This window comes from Colletotrichum destructivum, chromosome 6, assembly GCF_034447905.1.
Source record: "Colletotrichum destructivum chromosome 6, complete sequence".
Classification (NCBI taxonomy): domain Eukaryota; kingdom Fungi; phylum Ascomycota; class Sordariomycetes; order Glomerellales; family Glomerellaceae; genus Colletotrichum; species Colletotrichum destructivum.
The window spans coordinates 2,826,952-2,846,944 of NC_085901.1; the positions used below are offsets into that span (position 1 = coordinate 2,826,952).

The window sequence follows — 19,993 nt, forward strand, 5'->3', positions numbered from 1 at the left end:
ACGGAACCGAGACCGTTGCGCTCTACGGGAGGCCGGTACGTGATCATCCAAGGAACCTTGTAGCCTTAGGTGCACGCTTGAGAGACCGCCGTCATGGGAAAACACCCGATAACTCAATCAGATCCTTTCAAAAAGCACACCTCCGCGGATGTCATACCGAACATTCGGGTCCTGGACCGAGGCCACGGCCATCCATTCGCCAATCAGAGAGCTGGGAGCTCGGCCGGCGTTGGACCCGCACTCTTCTTATCGCATGCCGATCCCTTATCGGTCAAGAAAGCTCCCCGTCGTCCCTCAAACATCCCTCTCTTCCCCCCGCGTCGTCACTCTCATCTCGCTCTCCCTTCTTTAGGGGAACTTTCTTCCCATCTGCAAACCTTTCCCAAATCAAAAGAGAACAACCTCAAGTCAGTTAACAACAATGACATGGTCACGATTGGTAGCAGCTGCGAGGACGGCCAGGCCGCTCTTCGCCTCGCCCGCCCGCCAGGGCCGGTCCCTCGCCGGATTGACGGCATCCACCACGGCCCCGGCTCCGAAAGCGACAATTGTCCTGGCTCGTCAACCGTCACAGTATCGCCTCTACTCCTCCTCCTCCCCCTCCTCTCGGAGGAACTGGAAGGAAAAGCTCGCCGCCTTCTCCAAGCAAGACAAGACGCCGCTGTATGATTTTCACATTGCCCACGGCGGCAAGATGGTCATCTTTGGTGGCCACCACATGCCGGTGCAGTACGCTGGCCTCTCCCTCGCCGACTCCCACCACTTCACCCGCACCCACGCCTCCCTCTTCGATGTCAGCCACATGGTTCAACACCGCTTTACGGGCCCACGCGCCGCCGCCTTCTTGGAAACCGTTACCCCCTCCAGCGTCGCCGACATGGAGGTTAACACGAGCAAGCTCAGCACGTTCTTGTGGCCGGGCACCGGCGGCATTGTCGATGACACCATGATCACACGCCTCGGCGAAGAAGAGTTCGCTCTCGTCTCTAACGCGGGAACCCGCGAGAAGGTCTTCAAGTACCTCACCGAGCAGACGGCCGAGCTGCAGAATCCCGAGGGCAAGGAGTTCTGGTGGGAGGTGCTCGAGGGCTACGGGCTGATCGCCCTACAGGGCCCCCAGAGCGCCGAGATCCTCCAGGAGGTCGTCGACCCGGCCGACGGCGTGGACCTGACGAGCTTGTACTTTGGCAACACCGCCTTCGCCCGGCTGAGGTACCAGGTCGACGGCCAGTGGAAGTCGACGTCGGACAAGGCTATGATCAGCCGTGGAGGTTACACGGGCGAGGACGGCTTCGAGATCTCGTTCAAGTCGACCGGCGGCGAGGCAGACCCACTGGCTCGGACGCTGATGAAGGTTGCCGGGCCCGAGAGGCTTCAGCTCGCAGGCCTCGGTGCGAGGGATAGTCTGCGCCTCGAGGCCGGCATGTGCCTGTACGGCCATGACATTGATGATACGACGACGCCGGTGGAGGGCAGCCTGTCATGGATCATCCCTAAGGAGCGGAGGACCAAGGGCGGCTTCCACGGCGCCGAGGTCATTAACAAGCAGATCGTACCCAAGAGCAAGGGTGGCACCGGCATCGAGAGGCGCCGTGTTGGTTTTGTGGTGAACGGCGCCCCCGCTCGCGAAGGCGCCGAGATCTTCACCAAGGACGGTGAGAAAGTCGGTGTCATTACCAGTGGCTCGCCCAGCCCGACTTTGGGCAAGAACATTGCTATGGGGTACATCAAGGAGGGCCTGCACAAGTCGGGCACCGAGTTGGATGTCGTGGTGCGAGGAAGGAAGAGGGCGGCGACGGTCGCCAAGATGCCGTTTGTCCCCAGTAAATACTTCAAGGGACCGATCCCCGCACCCGCGTGATGAACCGCGGGCTGTTTCAATAAATCAAGTTCAAAGGTATCCCGGCAGATTGCAGTGCCACTTCGACCCCATCGTCCTACCCATTCTCATCGAGCATGTAGCAGGCGACACCAACCTAGGTAGGATGCACTAGGCCACTGTGTCTTTCTTTCAAGTATACATTCGCAGCGTTTGATGATGAGGTCAAACGTTGAGCGGAGTTTCAAGCCCATAATGTGCGGATTGATACATGTAGCCACTTCTTCATGGGAAGCCATCACGGAAGCGCAAAGCGATGACGACCCTCAAACGAGGGGCTAGATAATCTGGCAACGATGACCTGAATTGCGGCAAACATGGCAGAGGTTGGCTGGCAGCGTGTATTGGCAGGATCGTGTTGCTTTTTGAATGTGAAGAAAAGAGAAAAGAGAAAAGTCGGAACGAGCGCAGAAATCTTTTGATGTTGGGCGGACGGAGCCTAGGCGCTAGAGCGGATGTGGACTAGTCTCGAGCTTTGGTTGGCTGAAGTGCCCGGGGGAGCATCCTTCTTTCACTCTTCTTTTGGGTGGGGGGATGGACTCTATACGATGTACACTAAAGTTGGGTTTTGGTGTGCCATTTGTCCGGCTACACTTGCCCGCCCGTTCCAAGCTGATGTCGTGGCATTCAGCCTTGATGTGAGGTTAGTGGCCGTGGGGGTAATGGGAATATTCTCTTGGTAGTCTGACAAGCTAGCCAAAAGTCGCGCCGATTATGTACTCGGTATTCCTAGAGTTCGGCGTTGATTGGGTTGTTGCGCTGACATGACAGGACCCCCTAAAAGAGGAGGGACGAGGATGAAAATAGGATAAAAACATCAGACGTGCTATTGCTCAGTTAACTGATCACTTGAGCGGAGAGTACGCCTTGAACGGATACTCTGCAGCCTCGGGCATGGCCCTCGAAGCCATGTGATGTGATTTGACAGCTCTCCCGTCGCACGTTGTAGTCCTGTAGGCTTCCTTCCGTTGGACGTTCCAGAATGGGTCCATCGGCCAGCAGACCAGCAGTAAGATTGACTGACATGACGTCAAAGCAGTCAGCCGAGTGACTAACGCCAGGGGTATGTTTGCGAAAAAGGAGCGTCGAGTGGTGTCGCGAACTCTTCTGACTTTCAGCATAAAGTGCTGCCTTGGCGCTTCCAAGCAGAAGAATGAACGATACCAGAGCAAGCCATGGATATGTGGCATACCGGGCAATCACGCGGGCCCCACGATGGGAGCGGGCAGATCAAGCGGCGGTCTGGCGCAAGTACCGGATTGACTCGTGCCGGCCAGCACAACCCAGGATGCGGCGTTGCGGACATTTTGTGCAACCAACGGTCACACTACCCCGTCCGTCTGACGGTCTCTCGGCCCTGCGGGGTGACAGTGACAGGATGTAGATGAGATGGACCACGGGAGCTGGTCAGAAGCACCGGCCTGGCTCGTGTGCTGTGGTAAATCGCCTGGGAGGAAGACTGCCAGACTCGGGGTAGAGTGGGTGTCATGGAACAAACACACGTGTCGGAGTGCAGCGGCTCGATTGGCTGGTATTTGATGCATTCAGCCTTGTGGACTGACTTTCGTGTCAGCGGCTTGATGCGTCTGGAGATCTTGGAGATGGGGAAGCTCTGAGTATTCTGTCCAGTCAGGAGAGAAACCCTAACACATCCGACCAAGGACCTTGATGGTCTACCTGTAGTCTGCGTTGTTCCCAGTGACTCGCACAAGGAGGCGGGGGGTCCGTATCCCTTTCCACATCTATTGGGGAGGCAACGAAGAAGGGGTACGCACAACTGCTCTGGCCCGGAAGAAACGGCCAAGTTAAAAGAACAGGCGACGCTCGTGCTACGCTCCTAGGGTTCAGACAAGACCTGTGATGCTTCCCTCCGCCAAGTAAAGTCACCTCGCAGGCTCACTTACCTCTGTCAGCAGCGACATCATAGCGATTGGACGCCACCAGACATCATCACTTCCCGTTTCGGCCATCGTCTTTAAAACAGACCATCGAAGCGGCAGGCGCCAGGAGTCGCCCTTCGAGTTCAACTGGTTTCTGTTAGGCCTCTTACCACCATTCCCTTCGCAGAAATAAACAGCTGGGTTGTCCCCAAGAGCTGTAACCGTGACTTTTGTGGTCCTCCAGCACTTCCAGCTCCCTGGTCCCCTGTCTACCGCCTCGCCTAGCCCTGGAGCCTTGAAGCCCAGGAAGGAAAAAAGAGGTCAAGTCACGGCCACGCCCAGAAAGAACCAAGTAAGTCCCTGCCGGGTTCACCAGCGCTGCGTTCGCCGCCCACGCTTCCATCTGCTTTTCTACGGGGTCAGGAGAGCTCGGGGGAAGAAAAGCCATGACTTAATAACCTTGAATTGGCCCCCCGTCATTGATTTTACGCTGCCACTTATTCTCAAATTCCCCGTCTCGCGACGGTTCACTCCTTTTCATCCAAACCTCATCACCGCCCACCCCCAAAACGGCTTGCCCTGCGTCGACGCTACGAAATCATTGGATCGAACCCGTCCTGGCACCGCGTTCTCAGCTCCCCCAGCGATGCGGTCTCTACCCGCAATAGTGGGCTTGCTGCCTCTGCATCTCGCCTTTCTCCAGCAGTTCCTGCATGGCGTCATTGCAACACCTGTCGCCAGCGGGCAGCAAAGAGTTATCGGCCCAGATACCGCCACGGAGGATGTCGTAGTCGGCCAAGAAGGGTCTCGCCGCTTAAACGGAAAGTTTTTGCACATTACTGGTATGTTGAAAAAATGCTACCTTACCTGAGGGCACACCCGCCGCGACGCGATCGTTTTGAGTGCGTGCGCGTGCGGAGGTTTAAGCGCACCAGCCGACTGTACTCGCCGTGTATTCGGCTGAAGATTGGATAACAGACCAAGATGGACGGCTAACAAATGCACATTGTAGACTTCCACCCTGACCAATTCTACAAAACCCACTCCTCCACCGAAGAAGGCATCGCCTGCCACCGAGGCGATGGACCCGCTGGCTACTATGGCGCAGAAACGTCTGACTGCGATACGCCGTCCTCTCTTGTAAATGCAACTTTTGACTGGATCGCCGCCAACATCGCAGACGACATCGACTTTGTAATCTGGACCGGCGACTCCGCACGTCACGATAGCGATGAGAATATTCCGCGTAATCCTGCGCAGGTGCTAGGCACTAACCGGTGGATCGCCGATAAGTTTGCAGAGGCCTTCGGCGACCCCAAAGATCCTACGCGAATGGCCGTCCCCGTGATACCAACCTTCGGAAATAACGACATCCTTCCGCACAACATCCTTCTGCCGGGACCCAATAAGTGGCTGGGCTACTATGCCGAGATATGGAAGCGCTTCATCCCGGAAGAGCAACGCCACTCGTTCGAGTATGGTGGCTGGTTCTACGTCGAGGTGATTCCCAAGAAGCTGGCAGTCTTCAGTCTCAACACGCTGTATTTTTTCGACCGAAACGCCGGTGTCGATGACTGCCAGCAGCCTTTTGAGCCAGGCTTCAAGCAGATGGAATGGCTTCGCGTGCAGCTGGAGTTCCTCCGGGAGCGTGGGATGAAGGCTATCCTCATGGGCCACGTGCCCCCTGCTCGGACGGACAGCAAGAAGAATTGGGACGAGACCTGCTGGCAAAAGTACAACCTCTGGATGCAGCAGTACCGCGACGTTGTCGTTGGTTCGCTCTACGGCCACATGAACATTGACCATTTTATCGTGCACGACACCAAGGAGGTCAACATCAACATCCTGGGCGGATACGCAGTTGACGACGATGTTGGACGGGAGGCATTTGAGGACGAACTCGAGATCCAATCGGCGCAGGACTACCTGACAGAGTTGCGAGAAGGTTGGGCGAAACTCCCGCCCGTCGACGTTAAGGCGTTGGAAGAGGAGGACACATTCCAGTCGGACGCACAGGGCAAGAAGGGCAGGAAAGGCGACAAGGACAAAAAGAAGAAGAAGCCTGGAAAGGACTTGGGTGGCAAGTATGCGGAGCGATACCATCTGTCTCTCGTCGGCCCCAGTATTGTGCCCAACTACTTTCCCACGCTCCGTGTCGTGGAGTACAACATCTCTGGTCTCGAGAACGCAGCGGTTTGGACAGACTCGTTCACCAACGAGATTCCATCCCTGGCACTCCCGACTGACGCCGACCCCGTCCACGAGGAACTGAAGCGCGAGATTGACGCCGCCCAGAAGAGAAAAGGCAAGAAGGGGAAAAAAGGAAAGAAGCCAACGACACCCAAGGACCCCAACCTGGTCATCCCGCAACCGCCACCCGCAGGCACTGGCCCTGGCCCGGCATATGCGCCTCAGCCCCTGACGTTTCTTGGATACACCCAGTACTTTGCGAACTTGACCTATCTCAACAACGACATGACGCAAGAGAACAAGGACGTGTCCAGGAACAAATGGCGCGACGGTATCCACAAGGACAAGGATCCCAAGTCCAAGAAGCCCAAGCCGCGTCCCTTCGCGTTCGAGGTTGAGTACAGCACCTTCACTGATAAGATCTACAAGCTGTCGGACCTGACGGTGCGGAGCTACGTGAAGCTTGCGAATCGCATTGCCAGGGAGAATGTCAAGGGCAAGGCGCTTGCCCAAGAGGATGATGAAGAAGAAGACGACGATGATGACGACGATGACGAAGAAGAAGAATACCAGAAAGACGAGATGGGCCAAGAAGAAGAAAATGACTCAGGCGCTGTAGATGAAGGTGATGAAGGAGACAAAGAAGATGAAGATACAGAAGACGATGGTGTAGAAACAGAGAAAAACAGCGGGAAAAAAGGTAAGAAGGGGAGGAAGGGGAAGAAGAAGAAGAAGAAGCACAACAAGGTGTGGTTGCATTTTCTCAAGCACGCGTTCGTTAGGACGGTGCCCCAGAAGAAGCTCAAGAAGTTTTAGAGCATGCATGCATGGGTAGAAGGTTACCGAGAAGGGGGTTTTGCTCTTGTGTTAGGGATTGTTGCATCGTCAGACACTGGCATTGCTGGCACATTCGTGTTTTCTTGCATGGCTAAATAGGAGAAACTCTGGCGTTTTCATGGGAAAGGGGGCATGGGGATCACAGGATAGCGAAATTGTCTTGTCCATCTTCTTTGTACATTCGAGTCGAGTTATTAGCTGTCTCGATCTTGCTGTAGCATTTGCAAATCACAAATTGTTTGTTTGGCTCGGCCTGTTTCTTCCTAGGTAAGGCAGGACAAGGCATGGATGGCCATGAGAGCCCGCCGGCAGGTATCTACAGAGAAAAGAGCCCATCAACTTGTCATTTCAATTAGTTTGGGATCTAATCGTGTATCGCATCTACTGCGCGGAAAGACTTTTGTTGGGCCGAGGGCCGCACACACACATATACACACACAGCTTCCACGCGACCCGAAATCCTTTAGTCACTATCGCTCTCCGCCGCAGGTGAGTCGGAGAAGCCGTTCCACTCCTCCGCAGAATCGGACTCATCGTGGCCGGCCTTGTCCTTGGACCCGCTCGCCTCGCCGCCGTCCTCGTCCTCGTCCTCGATGTCGAGCGCGCCTGAAATGTCCCAGCGGTCGCCCTTGGCCGCGCGGCCGACATATTTTACGAAGCGCAGCGTGCCACTATCGCGCAGTACGAGCGTCAGCTTGTTCCACGCGGCCGCCTGGAAGAAGAGGATATTGTCGTCGTCGCCGCTAGACTTGTAGATGGCCGCATCCTCGTCCTCGTCGCCGTCGTCGCCCGCCATGTACACCTCGTGCCCGCCAACCTCGATCTCTTCTTTGGGTTCAGGTTCGGGCTCTGCCTTAGCCTTGCCTTTACCCTTGCTGCGCTTCTTCGTCTTCCTGCTTGCCTTCTCATTTTCCTCCTCCTCCTCGGGCTCCTCTTCGTCATCCTCGTCACCCCAACCCCTGGACGGCGTGATGCCGAGGTTGAATTCTAGGCGCGGCTTACCTTCGTAGCCCGTCGCAAGAGTGTAGTCCTGGCCCCGGCGGAAGCGGCGCGCAAGGAACTCGTGGCCCTCGACGACAGTGCCCGTGGCGACCTGCAACCATTCACGAAACTGGCGTGATGGGAGCAGGTGGTCCAACAGCTCCGTCAGCGGGTTCTCCTCCTGCGAGCTGCGCAGCTCGTCGGCCCCGGCGGGCTGTTGAAAGAGGAATCGGTGCTTGTGCGGCGGGCGGGCGACGCGCCACGCCGACTTCTTCTCAACAGCCGCACTCTTTTCGGGCAGCGACGCCTTCTCCTGGGATTCGACGTAATCTCTCAGCCGGGCAGAGAACTTCTTGGACAGGATGTTTGAGAGCGTGATGCTCGAGTTCTCCTCAAAATGCTCCGAGATCTGCTCGAGCGTATCCGGTGTGAGGTACGTCGGTGCCATGTACTTTAGCAAGAACTCAAGCCCGGCTTCGTCGAAGCCTTCCAGGCTCGCCTTGGGCTTCTCGACCTTGGTGGGCTTCGCGCGCGGCGTGTCGTGCTGGTCCGGATTGCCCTGAAGCTGCATGAGCCCCGAGTTCTTGACCTGCTTCTCCTCGGCGCCCTCGACATAGCCGTCCTCGCCAACCTGGGGGATGTGGAACCACCCGGAGATGGCCATGCGGATTCGGCCGCCCTCGCGCTCGAGCTGCTCCTTGGTCTCGGCATGGTACACCTCCTCGACATCGTGGAAGGACTCGCCCGGCTGCACGGCGAAGAAGGACAGCTGGTTCCAAGCGGGCGGGATGACCTTGGTGTGGTCCGGTGCCGGCGTCTTGGCGATCTCGCCGTCCTTGCCCTTGCGCTCGTCGACGGGGAACAGCCGCAAAGCGCCGCCCCACTCAGGCTTCCACGGCTTGTCCGGGTCCGTGAGGTAGAGGATGTAGCTGACCTTGCGGCTACCGATGACATCGTCGTGGCAGAGGAGATAGCAGCCGGGGGTGTAGACGTTGATGGCCATGTCGGTCTTGCGGCCGCTCAGGGGTCCGCAGCCGGTGATGTGGGAGACATAGTCGCGGAAGGTCTCGGAGTATATCGCGTCGCGCAGCGAGAGCAGCGACGGCAGCTTGGCGAGGGCATCGTCGTCGAGGCCGTCAAGATTGGCGAGGTCGCCTGACTGGTGGATCTTGTAAATGTCCGTCTCCTTGGGGGTGAAGGAAACGTTTTCGCGAATCTCGTCACGGACGGAGCGCAGGAGGCGGTCGTCGACGAGGCCGTTGATGACCGAGTGCTTGTAAGGGCTCGAGGTGGCGTACTGGCGGGTGTACGAGTCGAGGACATTCTTGTCGAAAAGACCTTTGCGAAACCTTGACTTTGCGACGTCGGTCGTGAGAGCTGTTTCGACGTCGGTATTAGTGGACGGGCGGCCAGCATTGGGAGGAAATTGCGAAGAGGGCCGCTGCTAACTCGTCTTGGACTTCTTCTTGGACGCCCTGTTGTCGTCAATCCGTGAATCGGCCTTGCGCTTCATGTTGAGCAGGCGTGATCGATTGCAGTCTCTGAAGAGAAGCTTGATATGGGTTTTGTTTAGTTCTCTCTCCCTCTACGAGAAGCGAGATGGGGAAAATAATAAAAATATTTGGCAGCCAGCCTCCAGGTTCATATCTGGACAGGGCAAAGCACCTCTTTCTCGCTGGTCGGGAACCGAACATGGGCTGAGGACCCACATAAGGTTTTTCCCATAGCAGCTGTTTTCGCGGCAAATCGTCCCATGGGCGGCCCCGCTGCGTCGTTCTCGAATCCGTTTTTTACACACCGCCGTCATCGACCGAGTCGCCGAATACTCAACACCTCCGGTTTTTGGTCATTCCTGTCAGAATTGTGATCTAACCATCCATCTGTCCATCCCAGCTTGTGGCCAACAAGAAAATGGAATCTGGCTCTCGATGGCGCCTTCTCAGTTCTTTGACGGATTTGGGGACTGTTCACAATGTCGACAGAACCATTGCGAGCCGCCAGCCTGGCTGGCCAACAATCAATTCCATCGTGCAAACGTGTCCGTCGTGCAGAACAATAGCCAACGAACCGCCCGTTGGGCCAAGTTTCCTACCAATCCAGGTCATCAGATGCATTGACAGGCCCCCTATGCACTCGGTGCACCTGGGCGGCTGCCAGTCGCTCCAACGGTCCTCCAAACGCCGCTGCGGACACGGCGGACCTTCGGTCGAGCCGTCGCCAACCGCCGACCCCGCGCCCCACAGTCTCGCTCATGCCCCTCCATCCCCGCCGCACGAGTAGTACTTTCCCTCGTAGAACGTCATGCATCTGTGAGCAAACTGGCGCCAGCATTTGCGGGCAGGCTTCCGTCAAACAAGGACGCTGTTCTTCATCGGGCAGCTCGCTTTACTTGAACCCGGCTTCATCGCGTAATCTTAGATCTCGGCCTTGCCCTGCCTCCTTTGATCGCCAGTCAACATCTCACCTCATCTTATCTTGCCTCTCTTCCACATCCCACTTCAGTCTCATAAACACCGCTTCGTTTATCTCGTGTTGCTCATTACGCCTTATGCTGCCCGCCCGAAACTTTATGATATTTTGGAGCTAGGCGAACCCTACACCATGACTGTTCAACTAGACATCGCTGCTGTGAGAGCCAGGTTCCCAGCTCTATCCCAGGACCAAGTCTTCTTTGATAACGCGGGAGGAAGTCAGACCCTTGGCACAGTCATCGATTCGTACGTCTCTTAATTCATGTGGCCCGGCCCCAGCAGCTCACTCGGGCTCTTCAGGATCAGGGACTATCTGTCACAAAGCAACGTCCAGCTAGGAGCTTCGTACAAAGTCGGCCAGCGCGCAACCGCCTCGTACGGGGAGGGCTATCAGGCCGGTGCACAGTACATCAATGCATCTCCCGATGAGATCGGTAGAATCTGCTTCGATGCCACCCCTGACATGATCGTCCCGCTAACATGGGCACAGTATTTGGTGCCTCGACGACCCAGCTCTTCCGCAACCTCTCTCACACCCTCTCCTTCGACAAGGGCGACGAGATCATCGTCTCGGCCGTCGATCACGAAGCCAACATCGCCTCCTGGGTCGATCTCGCCGCGCGCCAGGGCCTCACTCTGAAGTGGTGGAAGCCCGCTGAGGCACCCAACCCGAAACTCTCCGTCGAGAACCTCAAGCCCCTGCTATCGGAAAGGACCCGCCTCGTCACCCTCACCCACGCCAGCAACATACTCGGCACAATCCATGACGTCGCTGCCATCGCCGACACCGTTCACAAGGAGACGCCGAAGGGCCTTGTGTGTGTCGATGGCGTGGCCTACGCCCCGCATCGACCTCTGGATGTGAAGGCCCTCGGCATCGACTTTTATGCCTTCTCATGGTACAAGGTTTACGGCCCACACACTGCGATGCTGTATGCCAGTCGCCCCGCGCAGGACAACCATATGCGCTCGCTGGGCCACTTCTTCAACCCTTCTGACTCGCTCGAGGGCAAGCTCGGGCTCGCTGGCGGCAGCTACGAGCTCGTCTCGGCCGTGCCGCGCGTGCTGGAGTACCTCGGCACCCCGGATTCTGAAGGATGGAAGGGTAAGATTGAGCAGGAGAGGCTCCTGCAGTCGACCCTGCTCGAGTATCTCAACGGTCGCGGCGACGTGACGGTATATGGCGAGACAGGCGCTGGGACGGAGCACCGCGTGCCGACCATCAGCTTCAAAGTCAAGGGGTGGGGGGCCAAGGAGCTCGTCACGGCCGTGGAAAAGGACACCGACTTTGGCTTCCGATGGGGGCACTTTTACTCCTATCGCCTCATCAAGGAGATTCTGGACCTTGACCCTGCGGATGGTATTGTAAGAGTCAGCATGGTGCATTACAACAGTCGTAAGTCGAAGGAGCACTGGCGAATTTGCCACTGATACTAACCGCTACTAGTCGATGAGATCAAGAGCTTTGTCGTCGCCTTAGACAAGGCATTGCAACAAAAGAACTAAGGTAGTTTAAATGTAGTGATAGTAGAATTATGATTAGAAAGACCAGCAGCTGCTGCCTGCTACCGGAGAGTTGCTGTCCGTCTGATATCTATATATACGCTGAACACAAAAATCATGGCTCCCATAGCTTTTTTTTTCTCGAGAACGAAGCAAAAAACAACAGATAAAAAAATCAAACCCAAGGAAAAGTCGTAAAACGTGGCGTTAAATGGAGTGTCGAAGGGCACCTCCTTAGAGCTTGCCGTTCTTCTTCTCGACGGCTTCTCTCAGGATCGAAATAACAGCTGCGGGGTCCTGTGCACCGAAAACTGCGCTGCCAGCGACAATCACATTGGCGCCTGCGTCGGCGGCCTGGTGAACGGTGGACCCCGTCAGCCCGCCATCGACTTCGATGTTCAGCTCCGGGTACCTCTCGCGCAGGGCCTGGACCTTGGGCAGCTCCGAGGCCATGAACTTCTGCCCGCCGAAACCGGGCTCGACCGTCATGATAAGGACCATCTGTGGAGAGATCCCTGTCAGCCTAATGCGCGTCCGCGGAGACCTCAATTCCTGCCGTAACAGCGTCTCGTAAAATCGCTGGACGGGATGGAAAACACTCACGTCTGGTCTCTCTAGGGGATCCTCACTCTCGAGGAGCTCCCAGACCACGTCGACAGACGTCGCGGGCTTCAGAGCAACGCCGGCCAGTATGCCTTGTTCGTGGATAAACCGGATCAACGCGCGGGGGTTCGTCTTTTCGTCGGATTGGACCTCTGGGTTGTCAGAGTCGGAGGAGAAGGCGGCTTCGTAATGAAAGCAGTACAGGTCTGCGCCGGCGTCTTTCATGCCTTTGACCCATTTCTTGGGCTAAACCGACCGCATGCGTCAGCCAGGCCCCAGGTTTGTGTAGAGCACAGCATAATCGGGCGAAGGGTATTCGCAGCCCTCCAATTGTACAAACCATGGGGGGGATGAGTGTTCGTACCTCGGAAACCATCATGTGGCAGTCAAAAGTGCCCTTGCCCCATGTCTCGATGGGCTTCTCAACGTGGCCTCTGATTTTGGCGACGACGCCGGGTCCCCATGAAATGTTGGGAACAAAGTGGCCATCCCTAGAAAAATCAGGTCTATTAGCTTCCGTCTTTGGAAACGAGTGAGCTTCTGTCCTGAGACCAGCTCGTTGTGCGAGAGAGCTGGTCGTGAAATAGGTGCGTGCAGCATTTCCATGGCGGGTCATTCGTACATAATATCAACGTGAAGCCAGTCGGCCCCTTGCTCAATGGTCTTATGGCATGCATGGCCAAAATGGCCAAAGTCGGCGGCCAGAATCGAGGGTGCGACGATTGCCTTGGGTGCCATTTTGTCGACGGCGGACCGGGTGGGAAAAGTGATTTCTGGTAGTAAAGAGGAAAGAGAAAAAGGGGGGGGTGAGAAAGAAGATGTGTGCGTGGGTGCGGGTTGTGTTGCGGGTGTGTCTGGTTTTTGTTCGTGGGCAGGCAGAGGCGGCGGCACCGCTCTTCGGCGTTTGCGAAAGGGTTGGAGGGTACACGATCGGACATGCGACCGGAAGCTGTGGTAAGCTATGGACCCTGAACCACGAGAGCTCTCGGTGGTGGAGTTTCTGTTGGGATCTTCCCACATTGGAGATTCTAGAATCACTAACAACTGAGGGGTTGACGTTTGGGCGTGGGGTGGCGCGACCCCGCCAAGCACGTACCGCCCGTATGATAAGCTCCGGAGTACATGAAAGCGCCGTGGGCACCCCTTATTTTAGGTACCTCCCTACAACAGAATAGCTCCACCCTTCCCATTGGGCTGGCAAAAATCAAGTTGAGGGGCCGACCCCTGACGTTAAGAGAATGTCATGATGGGCCTCGGGTGATTATCCGCCGCGACGGATTTGCTCGTCAGATGGTCATACACACACACACACACACACACACACACACACACACACACACGCACGCACGCGCGTACACCGCACGTCTCCGCCGCACATCACCTTCCGGCCACACAGGAGGACACCCAAGAAAAGCAGTCCGCAATGTCTATCCAAGGTGTTGAGCCATAGCCGGGCGTCATGACATTCTACTAGAGTCCTTGGCCCCTACCGTCATTTTATCGTCGTCTGTTGTGGAATAGGTAAGGTAGATAGATAGGTACATCCCGATTTTTCGGCCGAGAGAATTGGCCAACTAAAACAAATGCAGGGGGGGGGGAATACTCCCGGTCCACTCTAATACTGCCTGAGTAATACTGTCGCCCTCCGTTTATACTTACACAGCAGCACCTCGCAAGGCACCAATAGCCCTAGTGGTCGCAGCGAAAACGAATTCAGTTCTCGAAGCTGTACTTGAGCCAGCCACCCAACGCCTTCAAACTCTCCCATCGGACGTTCTCGTCGGATTCACCCATTAGCTCCATGATTCTCGTCTTCAGCCCAAGCTTCTCCAGCTGGTATCTCTTCTCGGGCACCTCCTTGACTAACGCCCCAACGTCGTTGCAAGCAATAGCCAACACCGCCTTGTCATTCTCCCACGGCTTCTTCATGATTTCGGCTAGCTTACGCGTGATTGCTCCGTTTTCGTGCTCTAGAATCTTGCGCGCGTTCTCGGCCCAGAAGACCTGGCTCCGGTGAGGCGGCGACCAACGAAGGTGGCCAGACTCTACCTCGGCAACGTATTCATCAAATGTGGTCTTTGTCTTGGTGTACTCTTCCAGAAGTTCCTTCAGTTTCTGCGTGTCCTCGAGCAGGTCCGGGTCAGTCAAGTGACGTCCACTCAAGTTCTCGAGGAGTGCGGGCAGTCGCGCAAGCACCGCAGTAGGGAGGAGTGATTTTTGATTCTGACTGAGCAGATTGAAAAGTGTTGACACAACCAATCGCGTCGTCTTCTCTTTGGGGGAGAGACGCAGGAGCTGGGTGTAGAGCAGAACGATGTCGTATTCACTGCAGCACAGTTAGCTCTTGATCGATTCGCAAGGGCGCCGGAACGTACTCGTTCAGATCGTCGCCGATTTCTTCGGCCTCAAAGCTCATTTGCCAAATGACCAGTAGGACGTGGTAAAGCAACTGCAGGCCAACGCCGCCACCGAGTGAGCCCTCAAAGCCCGTGGCTCTCGTGGGTGCAGTACCACTCCATATGCTTGCTGAGGAGCTGCCGTTGCTTCCAATGCCAGCTGCCGTTCTAAGAATCTCAACCAGAGGTGCAATCGTCTCGCTCCTTTGGTTCCAGAATTGTTGCCTGGACGCATGTCCAAAGAGAATGGAGGAGTATTCCTGGACGGCAATGTCCTGGAGACCGGCATCGGAGCTCTTCGCGAGCCCGGATAGGTATGAGAGAAGGACGGGGATGGCATTTCGAGTCGCCTGGGATTCGTCCCCAGCGAGCGACATGAGCTTAGTCAAGGCCGTCGAGGTGAGCAGCGGAATGGGGTCCTCGGCGTTGTTTGAGTGAGCGAGCAAAGGTAGGAAATGTTTGTAGGGATCGCTGTTCTTGAAGATGGCCTTGGACAGCGACGGTACACCTATAGGACGAAGATGACGGCGTTAGTTGATGGTTCGAAACGAATGGCTTAAGGTCGGCCTGGATACGCATCGATCACCGAAGCACGAAGCGAAAGAGCAGGTGGGATCACATAAGTTGGCTCCGAGATGACAACTTTTTCGGGAAACAGGTGCAGGACATACCGGGCAAAAGGTCGGCCAAAAGGACGAGAATGTACTGGACAATTTTAGCCTGCTTCCCCGCAGACTCGAGTACGGAGGGCTTTCCCGGTTCGCCAACAAAGAGGGAGCGATAGCCATCGAGGTCTCCATCTACAATCTCCTTCCTTGCCTCTGACTTCTTCGCCTTGTCGACGGCGCGAATGCGGGCCAGGTGGTCCTCGGTGATGGTGCCTGCTCGAACGGCGCCATCCCAGGGGATTGGCCGTTGACGGATGTTGTCCTGCAGAGAGCCCAGGTACGTGGGAGGATCGAGCGACATGGCGGGTAAGTCGAGGGAGAGAGCGACCCAGACGACTTCGAGTAGAGATGGACCTGCGTCGCCGAGAGTCGTGCTGTTGAGGAGATGGGTAGAGTGGATGGATTCAGCGTGCTGAGAGTCGCAGGTGGCTCGCGGACGGAAGCTGTCTGACGAACGTAATGCTGCTTTCAAGCCGCAGCCGCGCCCGCCCGCCCAGTTTTTGGGGCAGTTCCCTATTACAAGTCACTGCGTCAAGTCGGCCGCACCTGATTGGTTTGGGGTCCAGTTCTCATCAGCCACAATGGGAAGCTCTTCCGTCTCCACTACAGCTTCTCGACTACCAATCAATATGAACCGGCTCCGATGAGGTGCTCTTGCAGTTGCGGCGTTACACACGGGCCCTTTCACTTGAACCAATCCTTAAGGCTTGGCCACACACTCTCTGTTGCTTCAAATAGCATAGCGACCCATTCTGCCCCAGCGTCCAACCACCCGACTTTTTCAAGGGGTAAGCTGCCAGATCAAGCCGGAGCCGACTGCTGCCCCTTCGCCATGCATCAATCACTGCAAGGTACTCGCGGATAGAGCCAGGGCCTCACTGTCACTTCGTGATGGGCCGCGGGCTCCTATCCCGTCGGCGCGGCTCACGTCGGTCGGTTACATCAAAGCTGCCGCACCCACCCACGAATCGACACCTGCCGAAACCTCCTCACGATCTAAGAAGTTCCGGGATTCAGTACGCAAACGCTGCCATTTCGCAGCGTGTCTATTTTGTTCTGTACGAGCCAAGCATCTTTGTTCCTGTTGTGAATCTGCCACGTCGTGTTATGATGAGGACTTCACGCTGGGAAGGAAAATATGGTCGGTCCTGTCCCATTGAGAAGGCATAGACAGCTAAGCACAGAAATAGTAAAGGCATCCATTGCCAGGGTCTAAGGTTGTGGACTGCCCATAATAAGACAGTGATACAGACAGGTCAAGTATCTTGCTTTCTCTCGTCTCTGTCTCTGTCTACGTGTGTAAGTAGACAGAGTGTGACGGAGTCCAATTCCAAGGTCGAGCAGTCAGAACAGGCTTGGCATTCTCTGCCTATCGATTGTCGTCTAGTGGACGGACCGACCCCTGCAGGTAAACAAGTGGAAACGAGGCGCTCTAGGCCGGCCCAGTCACTGGAGCGATAGCGACCCGTTTCTGCCAGCTCACAGGCATCTCCCCGCACTCGGCCACTTATAACCCTGACTGTCTTTCGGGTGTCTCTGGTCGAAGAGAAGCCACCTCTCGGCGCCCGATCTTCAGGAACGAAACCAAAAAACCGCACACCCGTGACGGAATCGCTCAATCGATAGAAACCTTCAGAGTCTCCTTGTCAGAGACTCGGTCAACAGACTAATCGGTGAAGCCAGATCCCTGTGAAAAATTGCATCAATCGAGCGAGGGTAGTATTGTGGGCTTGTCTTGTCAGGGTGGGTGCGGCTGTGTGTGTGTGTGGTGACAGCGGCCAAATTCAAGAGGTTGGACACGGAGGAGGTTGGGAATCGACCCGCGAGAAAGGAAAGGAGGGAAAAAAAAACTCTCTGCCCAAACCAAGTAATACGACACTCCCACCCCGTTCGCGCTCTCTCTCTCTCTCTCTCTTAAACTGCAAACTCACCTGCAGGTTTCATTGTTTCTTCCGGTTTCTTGGTGCTTCACTCCCACACCTGCCAAACCCGAAGACCAGACAGCATTCCAACAACACAGTACCTGCCGAGACGTCTGCTCTGCCCACTAACAGGCTAGACCGGCCAGCTCACTCACCCTCACACGACCACCACCACCTCACTCCTCTTTTGAGCCTACCGACCATTAATACCTCATTCTTTCGCTACGACGCAATACATCATCCCGCTCACTCGCTTACCCACCTGGATTTGCCCACGAGGCTACGACACAGTTTCCATTCCACGGCGCCCCCAAGTGAGCTGACAAGACCGGTAAGCGTGGGCGTGGGCGAAGGCTCACTTACAACCTCAGCATTGCCGTACTTTCGGCCTCGTCATATTCCTGCCTGTGGACAACAGTCCAGCGCCTTCTGCCAAAATGGCCCTTCACAAGCACTCGGCTGCAGCCCCTCTGATCGTCGGTCTCTTTCTGCTGGCGTCTGCCCCCACCCCGATTCTCGCACACCCATACCCTCTACAAAATGTCGCCAATAACCTCTTCTATGAGCTCGGCGACAAGTTTATGAAGCGTGACTGCGTTCAGCGTTGCGGCGCCGACTCTCAGTACTGCTGTGGCTCTGGCGAACAGTGCTACACGGTTAACAACATTGCTGGCTGCAGCACCATCCTCGGCGGTGGGGGCTACGGCATCTTCACCACAACCTGGACTGAGACAAATACCTTCACCAGCACCGTCACAACCGACTGGCCTGCGACAACAAAGGCCGGAGGAGTGGGAGCTGGGGGCACCTGTGTCCCGCAGAAAGAAGGAGAAACGGCATGTGGAAGCATATGCTGCGCCTCGTACCAGTACTGTGCCTACTCGGGGCAATGCGCCCAGCGAGACGGCTGGGGTGGCGGCATCACTACCATCACCTCAGGAGGCGTCACAATCACGACGCAATACTCTGCTCCCTACCGGATCACCAGCACTAGAGCCACCGGCACCTTCGCATCAGCAACCGCAACCGGAACCGGAACCGTGGTGCCTGTCACCGACGAGGGCACCGGCGGTGGTTTGAGCGGCGGGGCCATTGCGGGTATTGTCATCGGCACTCTGGCTGGCCTCGGTCTCCTCATGCTGCTCTGCTTCTGCTGCATCGCCCGCGGCCTCTGGGGTCTTATCTTCGGCGGCAAAAAGAAAAAGGAGCACAGCCGCGAGCGGGTCGAGGTCGTTGAAGAGAGATATTCACGCCATGGCAGTCGCATGCCCTCGGCCCACTCCCACCGCCCCTCGCATGGCGGCTGGTTCGCAGGCGCCGGCCGTCCTGCACCTGCTGCGCGCCGCAAGGAGGAGAAGAAGGAGGGCGCCAAGTGGTTGGGCCTGGGAGCTGCCGCCGCGACCTTGCTAGCGCTTTTGAACCTTAAGAAGGACAAGCCAGCCCGCAAGCCGCGGTCGAGCTACACAGACTCGTACTACTCGTACACGGGCACAAGTCCCAGTGAGTCTTCATGGGATTCTCGGACTCGATCGGATCTGACGTCCTACCTAGGCAGCTCTAGCTCGGGTGGAAGAACTCACCGAACCGGCCAAACGCGCGGCACCCGTACGACGCGACACTCGCGGAGGTAGCGAAGAGTCCCTTTCTGAGTACATCTTGACCTCAATGATGAGTTTCACGTGCATTCGGCCGCCTTCATTCATTATAAGGCACCGTCAGCGACTCGGACATTATTCGAAACGTATATAAATTGGTACCATTGGCTTTTTTCTTTCAATTTTATTCCCCTGGCGTTACGGATGGGAACTCGGATTATCTTCACTCGAGTTCTAATGAGCCGGGATATGGGCACGACATGAGAGACGAAGAGAATTGAGGAGTGAATCGAGGATGAAAGATGGAACGAGAGAAACGAAAAAACTTGGGTTGCCCTATTAGAGATGAGAGCGACAAGGAGGCGACCGCAGAGAGAGGAATATCTCTTTGGTTATTGAGCGTTTCCAATCTTTTCTCTTTTCCTTGGTGTGGCTCTCTCTTGTGCAACCGTTGCGCGTCACAACTCCCCCACCCTTTCGCATAGCCTGTACGATGTTCAGAACGATTTTGATGGCATAGACGATTCTCTTTTTTTCCAGGTAGCGTTTCTGGAAACAAAATTTTCGAAATCGCCCTTAATGCATGAAACGACACATATTTCTCTGATCCAACTCAGTCCTACAGTCTGCTGTTGTGTACCTAGGTGATGTTGACTCAAGGTTTGTGACACATGGTTTCTCCCTATTAAGAGTAAGGTTCTCTTTCGGGGGGCTCGAGGTTGCTCTAACCATGGCTGTCGGAAGCAACCATAAGTTGAGACGAATGTGCAGCGCTTGCGCGAAGTTGGCGCGAAGTGGTGCGTTGCGTCTCATGCTCGGCCTATCTGCATAGAACGAAGTTGGTTTCCGTGCTGTCGTCTGTATTGGCAGAACACGCATGACTTGGCCTCCCCACCCTGGCGGAATCGAGCTTTAAAAATGAAAGTTCTGTAAGCAATCATACCTGACTTTCCTAAGCTTTGCTACACCCCCCCCCCCCCCTCTGCTGACATTACCAAGTCAACGACATATGATAAGAGCAGCACGTCGCTGAGACCCAGAATATACCCATGCCATTAGGAAAACAGT

General features: G+C 56.0%; 7 protein-coding genes across 7 annotated transcripts; 4 read left to right on the plus strand and 3 right to left on the minus strand.

The window, feature by feature from the left end:
- Positions 1-304: 304 nt before the first annotated feature.
- Positions 305-2,238, plus strand: CDEST_10053 (Putative glycine cleavage T-protein/YgfZ). The gene has a single exon (XM_062926211.1). The coding sequence runs from the start codon at positions 422-424 to the stop codon at positions 1,859-1,861; it is 1,440 nt and encodes a 479-aa protein (XP_062782262.1). The 5' UTR covers positions 305-421; the 3' UTR covers positions 1,862-2,238.
- A 1,447-nt stretch (positions 2,239-3,685) lies between these two features.
- CDEST_10054 (Putative calcineurin-like phosphoesterase domain, ApaH type, metallo-dependent phosphatase) lies at positions 3,686-6,778 on the plus strand. The gene is made up of 2 exons (XM_062926212.1): positions 3,686-4,601; positions 4,772-6,778. Exons 1-2 carry the CDS (start codon positions 4,406-4,408, stop codon positions 6,763-6,765), a joined length of 2,190 nt encoding a protein of 729 aa, XP_062782263.1. The 5' UTR covers positions 3,686-4,405; the 3' UTR covers positions 6,766-6,778.
- A 1-nt stretch (position 6,779) lies between these two features.
- On the minus strand, positions 6,780-9,349 carry CDEST_10055 (Putative oxoglutarate/iron-dependent dioxygenase). The gene is made up of 2 exons (XM_062926213.1): positions 9,217-9,349; positions 6,780-9,144 (listed from the first exon to the last, which is right to left on the minus strand). Exons 1-2 carry the CDS (start codon positions 9,278-9,280, stop codon positions 7,250-7,252), a joined length of 1,959 nt encoding a protein of 652 aa, XP_062782264.1. The 5' UTR covers positions 9,281-9,349; the 3' UTR covers positions 6,780-7,249.
- A 1,010-nt stretch (positions 9,350-10,359) lies between these two features.
- Positions 10,360-11,746, plus strand: CDEST_10056 (Putative aminotransferase class V domain, pyridoxal phosphate-dependent transferase, major). The gene is made up of 4 exons (XM_062926214.1): positions 10,360-10,484; positions 10,539-10,672; positions 10,729-11,634; positions 11,686-11,746. Exons 1-4 carry the CDS (start codon positions 10,369-10,371, stop codon positions 11,742-11,744), a joined length of 1,215 nt encoding a protein of 404 aa, XP_062782265.1. The 5' UTR covers positions 10,360-10,368; the 3' UTR covers positions 11,745-11,746.
- A 12-nt stretch (positions 11,747-11,758) lies between these two features.
- Positions 11,759-13,364, minus strand: CDEST_10057 (Putative ribulose-phosphate 3-epimerase, ribulose-phosphate binding barrel, aldolase-type TIM barrel; the record flags this gene model as incomplete). Its single annotated transcript, XM_062926215.1, has 4 exons — positions 11,759-12,242; positions 12,345-12,590; positions 12,709-12,835; positions 12,967-13,364. The coding sequence occupies 4 exons, from the start codon at positions 13,362-13,364 to the stop codon at positions 11,976-11,978; spliced, it is 1,038 nt and encodes a 345-aa protein (XP_062782266.1). The 3' UTR covers positions 11,759-11,975.
- Positions 13,365-14,057: 693 nt separating this feature from the next.
- On the minus strand, positions 14,058-15,709 carry CDEST_10058 (Putative ATPase, V1 complex, subunit H, armadillo-like helical; the record flags this gene model as incomplete). Its single annotated transcript, XM_062926216.1, has 3 exons — positions 14,058-14,670; positions 14,720-15,248; positions 15,412-15,709. The coding sequence occupies 3 exons, from the start codon at positions 15,707-15,709 to the stop codon at positions 14,058-14,060; spliced, it is 1,440 nt and encodes a 479-aa protein (XP_062782267.1).
- Positions 15,710-17,767: 2,058 nt separating this feature from the next.
- On the plus strand, positions 17,768-18,961 carry CDEST_10059 (uncharacterized protein; the record flags this gene model as incomplete). The annotated part of the gene is made up of 1 exon (XM_062926217.1): positions 17,768-18,961. The coding sequence occupies one exon, from the start codon at positions 17,768-17,770 to the stop codon at positions 18,959-18,961; it is 1,194 nt and encodes a 397-aa protein (XP_062782268.1).
- Between the last annotated feature and the right edge of the window lie 1,032 nt (positions 18,962-19,993).

Bases quoted from the DNA above. Each gene is read 5' to 3' on its own strand.
- CDEST_10053 (XM_062926211.1), top strand. From the start codon at position 422: ATGACATGGTCACGATTGGTAGCAGCTGCGAGGACGGCCAGGCCGCTC.
- CDEST_10056 (XM_062926214.1), top strand. From the start codon at position 10,369: ATGACTGTTCAACTAGACATCGCTGCTGTGAGAGCCAGGTTCCCAGCT. The intron at 10,485-10,538 runs GTACGTCTCTTA...CGGGCTCTTCAG, and splicing joins CTTGGCACAGTCATCGATTC to GATCAGGGACTATCTGTCAC. The intron at 11,635-11,685 runs GTAAGTCGAAGG...AACCGCTACTAG, and splicing joins CATGGTGCATTACAACAGTC to TCGATGAGATCAAGAGCTTT.
- CDEST_10055 (XM_062926213.1), bottom strand. From the start codon at position 9,280: ATGAAGCGCAAGGCCGATTCACGGATTGACGACAACAGGGCGTCCAAG. The intron at 9,145-9,216 runs GTTAGCAGCGGC...ACGTCGAAACAG, and splicing joins CAAGAAGAAGTCCAAGACGA to CTCTCACGACCGACGTCGCA.
- CDEST_10054 (XM_062926212.1), top strand. From the start codon at position 4,406: ATGCGGTCTCTACCCGCAATAGTGGGCTTGCTGCCTCTGCATCTCGCC. The intron at 4,602-4,771 runs GTATGTTGAAAA...TGCACATTGTAG, and splicing joins AAAGTTTTTGCACATTACTG to ACTTCCACCCTGACCAATTC.